Below are 5892 nucleotides of genomic sequence, written 5' to 3' on the forward strand. Positions count from 1 at the left end.
CGAGTACGATGAAGTAACTGCCACTGAGAAATTTTATCGAAACTCCGTGCTACTAGCATTGCAAACTAAAAAAGTGAAATGAGCTTACTATAACATCTCGCTCTAGTTATTTTGTTCGTTGGCGCACTAACTGAAATATATTGAACGAGCTCACATACTATCATTGTTTTTCTTGAACATTGAATGCAGATTATAGGCATTCTGCAAATACTAACTTCAATTGTTACTCTGTTAAAAAACACGCTATAGCTATTCATTTCTCACAGAAGTCATCACAGCTTCTATAAGCTACAATTTCCTGTTTGCGTTTGTGGTTTACTACTGTTTCGTCGCCCGCGCTCATTTAAGAGTACGGCTGTTTCGCACAGATACGCTTCATAACACATTAGAAAAATGAGAAGCAGGGTTGCCAACAAATCGCAATCTGAGTCTGTACTTGTAGCCTATGAATTACGATATGAGGGGATGAATGTTTATAGAGCAATTCTGTGTACTCAAATCCCGGTACAGCAGCACGTCGCTGCAAGAGAGATTTTTTACCAAAACCGTTCCGTGTACCGTTGTTACCTTCACAACAGCTTTTTCGTTCGCATTCGCAATGTAAGAATAAGCCTGTGCAAATGCAGGTAGGAAACTGTATTGAAGCACGGGAGAACCGCTTTTCTCTTCTGCAATTAAGCAAGAGCTGGGAAATAAAATATGTTTTTTTAATGAGGTAGAGAAAGTTACTTTGCTTGAGGCTGTTGGTACGATATACCCACCTTAATCTTGAAATAGCCACCGGTACATATAGACTATAGAAAAAAATTGGGTTAGCAATAGACTTTTAGAATTAGATGTTCAATTATTTCGCGAGAAATGAATGACCTAAGCACACGAAGTGCTCGTCTCTGCGGAGTCTGACTACTACTCACATTGGGCCTAAGTATACCCCACAGAGGAAAGAAACAACATGGGAGAAATCGATGCGAGACATACACAAAAATAAGAGTCATTTATTAAAGCGGGCACCATAATTGAAAATATTTCCTAGTGCAGAGCCGAATTAGTTTGCTGCATGTCAATACATCGTATGCGATCTAAGCTGTAGCCTAGAATGCCCGCAAGCCATGAATGGCGCTGACTACGTTTTGCCTAACCAGCCTGTCAAGGACGTTCAGTTAAATCCTTCAGTATCTGCCGGAATCGAAAGGTAACTTCGTTAGTTAATAACTCCGTGGGCAACTTAGGCAGAAACAACCTAGATGCTGATACAACGTTACTCAAAAGTTCTCCTACGCCTCGAATGTATACGCTAACGACACTGACGTCAACAGGATTCGGGTCACTGTGAAGAACCAGCTTCTTTCCTTTATCTTGGAAATTATCTTCACCAGTCACGTTGACCACCTAGAATAAAAAGGACCACGTGAAATGTTGGCCATAACAATTCCGCAATTGATGTGCAACTTGTTATCCTAAATCAGCTAGTGAGCAGGTTACATATGACTTCACACCGCACCACATCACAAAGGTGGACATCAAGTTGGCCTGCGTGTTTCCTTTAGGTTTTAAAACACACGACAGACGCGTGTGACGGCAACGATATTATGAAGTGCATAGATTGAAAGATGAGGCTATATAGCACGAAAGTATCGCCATACTTTCACCGAATATGACGAATGCTAGGTATGTTTATAGCTTACCAGAGTATGTAGCACGAGGTTAAAACGCAAAAATCGCAAAGATTGAGCGCACACTTCAACCTGCAGCTCCCGAGATCGCTTCTCGTAGCTCCATCTGAATCTAATAAACAATGACCGCGGCGGCTACTGATTCATAGTGCCTTCACATAGGTAAAATTTTGCGGCGACATCAACTCGTCATGCATAAACATGCTGGTATTAAGTGCACACAGCAGAGTAAAGCCCAAATACAGTGGTGGGAGTGTGTTACCTCAAAAGTCACCGTAACTCTGGCAGTTCCGTAAGTCCCAATGACTCCCTCCTTTCCATTGCAAGTTTTCCAAGCCGCGGAGAGCTCCATCAGGCGATCAGTGACGAGGTCTAATTGGACGAGCTTGGCGCCCTTTCGACAATAGCTGAACAATGGACCATAAGGTTCAAAATTATCCAAGCCTTTGAGCACAGGAGGGTCCATGGTTATTCCGAGTACAATTTCTTCCGGTTTTTGTCCTGGTGTTGAGTGCGACTGGGGCAGCCGCCCCACAATGTTGTCGACCATTTTCTCCAGGTCGAGGTCAGAGAAGTCGCACTTCTCTGCACCACGGGAAAAGTGAAACATTTTACACCACTGCACCGCACACAGCCTAATCAAGTGGCAATTAACAATGTAGCGATTACATGCATGTATTTAGTCAGACTACTTACTCTAGATAGAACTCAAAAATCGCTAGAAATCTAGAAAGCATATACACATTGAAGGGCTTAGAGCTCGCGCGAACCCTCTCAAGAGCAAAAGGCCACATACTTAACTACGCAGACCTTCACTGAGCAACGTATTTATAAATATCTAACTCCGAAGCTTTGTGATACGGCATACAGTTTTTCAATTTTTTTTTTTAAATCATGATGTCATGTCTGGCGATAAAACAAAACTTCGCTCATAATTTTCTTTCTTTTTGATTCTTTCAAGCTTTGTGCTGCAGGTAGCATACATGCAAACTTAACGACACGTACTCATATTTTCTCAATCTATATAATTATTGGTTTGGGGTCTCAAATTCATCGCATCAAAGTGTAGAGTTGAAGGGACGATGTTTTTGTCTTAGAAATACAAAGCTTTGCAAAATGTAAACCCGGTAGTAAATTTTGTCATTTATCTAACAGGTACATCAGTATACCCCATCCAGCTGTTTTATATTAACATTGATAGTTGTATTGAGTCAAGCGTTACTGACCACACGAAGCATATATATTTGTATTCAATTGTCTTAACATTTATGAATATCAAGACTGGTACTATTATAAAATTATCCATGCGATTCTTTACCTGATAATTCGTCGGCCTGTGCAACGCAAATGACAATGCCCGCGCAGGCAGCGAGCAAGACCACTTGTGTTCCCTTCTTCATCTTGTAGATTGTACTGCGAAGAAAGTGGGAAGAAATATCTTGTAAATTTCTGAATTTCTGTAAACCATTTTCTTCTGTAGCGGACGTTTACACACGTTTACCGGAAACAACGAGAACGAAAAGAAGGACTGTGGGCAATCTGTGCTGAAGCGCTAAAAGTAGTGTTACCACGTCTGCGATCGGGAGAGATGGTGCCAACAATATTTATGTCAAACGTTATGGTTACATTGTTTCAAGTGCAGATGTACTAAGGGAAAGTACAATTGTGAAGACTAGAAATACCATCAATTGAGTATTTGATGGGCAAATATATACCGCAACACTTTTGAAGAAGCATACGGAATCAACTACCCCTTGCTCGCGCCCTCACAAATGTTTCCAATACTATTCTATTACACAATTCTCACCTTTTCTTTTCCGGGAATGCTCTGTTAGTGAATGCTTTTGTACCCGGTAAGAAACCTTAAGCCGCTATCTCGAATCATCAGCGCGGAAAAACATCAGTAAACGCGCAATGTCCCAGGTATCAATACATATGATGGACTCATTGACCTGATTTCGCTATACCAGCATCGATATTCTCGCTCTATTTAAACAGCCGCAAAGTCCAATTCTAAGAAAATGTTGTGTTTCGCTAACCTACTTCCGTTCGGTATCACTATTCTGAATCTAGAGATCCAACAATGTTAAACAGTCTTAAGCAGCAGCAGCAATACAGTATTCGAGCATGTCAACCCCTTATCGATAGAGAATTGCACAAATACGATTGTCCCGAGGAGAATTGACATGTTGTCCAGCACGTCATCGTAAAGGCACTTCCAAACCAAACGTAAGAAGTTCACATAGCTGATAATATGTCAATAAGAAATATAAAGGACTACTCACAATCTTTGGTAGATATCTCACTTATAACCAAAAATGTTCCTGACCACAGTGCGATTCGCGCTGCGTAATAAACTACAGTGTTCCAAGTAGCTGGACTGAAAAGACCCTGCCTCTCGGTTGTACCTTTTATTTATATCCAGAATACGCTTGGCGTGTGCGTGTTTCCCCAGCACAAGCAATGCGTTCATTCTCGCCTTAGCACGAGAGCCATTGTGTGCGATAATAGCCTCAACAAGGAAAGACGGCTTCACAAGACACAAAAGTGGCTTTTTCTTGACACGTGCGGTGACATTTATGAGAGTGCCTTCCACATTCGTTTTATGGCTGACTTTAACTTGTCTTTGTAATATTTTAACGTTACCTCGCCTGTGATCATTACTTTTGTTGTTTCTGGCTATTCAGGATGCTGAGTGTCTAATTTGCGAGAACTCCAACACCAAAACATCCAAAAATGAAAAGCTCGTGCCTCTGCCTAGCGTGCGCGTTCAAATGCTTGCCGCCTCTAGTGCTGGTATAGCTACAATGAGGACATTTACGTTATGTACTTCAGAATTATGGAGGTATTAAACCGGCGCTTACCTAATAAGCACTTCTATACTGCACATACCACTGATAATGTTTTTTATTGCAACTTACTGAAAGTGCCGTTATCACCTGGTCCTTACTCATCGCACAAAACAACCTGTTTAGAATTCAAGTTTCTCGCTGATCGGTGCATACGAAAAGTTGCATTGACTGTGAGACAAAGTATCTATATAATCGATTGAAACTCCTCCACTGTCTCACTGACAATTTAATCTGATAGTTCATGTGCTTTTTGTCGTCTTGCTTAAATAATGGAGTATCTAAGTTCTAGCAATTTGTACAAACGAATACACGACAATGTTTTAACGTACCATTAACGTACCGCGTAGAATTTAGTGGAGTTGTGGACAAATGAGATGTTAGCATTCACATTGATCACCGCGGAAAATATAAAAGAGCTTTGGCAACATTTATTGACTGGGACATTAATAATTTTCCTAGTACAAGCGTTTAACAGCAAGAAATCTTGTCGGCCTATGCCAATCATTAAACAACTTACTGATGTAGTGCTAATCTAAAACGCATTGTTTTCTCATATTTACTGCTCAGATGGTAATGTTACTATTTTAATTAATGCATGAATGCAACAGTCATTTATCTGGACTTTTATATTCCGCAGTTAAAACAGTCATATAGATAACTGCCACGAGCAGATGATGCCCAACAAAAATGGGAAGATTTGGAAAAGTTTAGTAAGGAGAATTGAGAGAAGTCAAAACTCGAGCCAATGATATATCCTGCGTAAGCAATGGTGAGTCGATCGACAAAGATCGAATGAAGGAGAATCAACTCAAAGAAATCAAAGGTACGCAGCTCAACGTGAATCTACCACGGTTTCCTGTGCTGCACTGTAGAAGGCTATCTGAGGCTACCTGTACGACCGCTGTTAGAGACACTTTGCTAAAGTGTCGCTCGGTTTCCCCGCAGTGGCAAAAGCCAAGACACAGAGCAATACAGTGCCACAATGTCAAGCGTGTGCAGTTTGTTTCACAGTCGAACCAATCTTAGGTGCACAGATGCAGCACTTTTAAAGTTCTCAATTTCAATTCAATTCCGGAATTTTACGCACCAAGCTCACGATCTCATTATGAGGCACGCCTCACCGGGGTAAATTTTGAGCACCAGAGTATCGTTAACGTGGCCCCAGTGCACGGCACACCTTTAAAGCTCTCGGGCTGACGTTATGCGACAACCGTAACCTGAAATCGTGATTTCTGAATAGCAAAAGAGGGATTTCTCTTTGAATATACACGCCTGTTTTTTCGCAAACAGTGCTTCGTGAGCAGAAGGATAGTGCGTGACGCAAACCCTACACAATATTTAATATCTGTGCCTTTAAAAGACTCGAC

General features: G+C 41.2%; 1 protein-coding gene across 1 annotated transcript; it reads right to left on the reverse strand.

The window, feature by feature from the left end:
• Positions 1-975: 975 nt before the first annotated feature.
• LOC126534173 (uncharacterized) lies at positions 976-4067 on the reverse strand. The gene is made up of 4 exons (XM_050181421.3): positions 3959-4067; positions 2992-3086; positions 1936-2258; positions 976-1389 (listed from the first exon to the last, which is right to left on the reverse strand). Exons 2-4 carry the CDS (start codon positions 3071-3073, stop codon positions 1147-1149), a joined length of 648 nt encoding a protein of 215 aa, XP_050037378.2. The 5' UTR covers positions 3074-3086; positions 3959-4067; the 3' UTR covers positions 976-1146.
• Positions 4068-5892: the final 1825 nt, after the last annotated feature.

Source organism: Dermacentor andersoni, chromosome 7 (assembly GCF_023375885.2).
Source record: "Dermacentor andersoni chromosome 7, qqDerAnde1_hic_scaffold, whole genome shotgun sequence".
In the NCBI taxonomy this organism is placed as follows: Eukaryota; Metazoa; Arthropoda; class Arachnida; order Ixodida; family Ixodidae; genus Dermacentor; species Dermacentor andersoni.

What these genes read in the sequence shown, in the direction of transcription:
- LOC126534173 (XM_050181421.3), bottom strand. Translation starts at nt 3,073, where the DNA reads ATGAAGAAGGGAACACAAGTGGTCTTGCTCGCTGCCTGCGCGGGCATT. An exon ending in ACAGGCCGACGAATTATCAG is followed by an intron (nt 2,259 to 2,991) that starts GTAAAGAATCGC and finishes CCCGTGGTGCAG; the next exon opens with AGAAGTGCGACTTCTCTGAC. An exon ending in GAGTTACGGTGACTTTTGAG is followed by an intron (nt 1,390 to 1,935) that starts GTAACACACTCC and finishes TTTTTATTCTAG; the next exon opens with GTGGTCAACGTGACTGGTGA.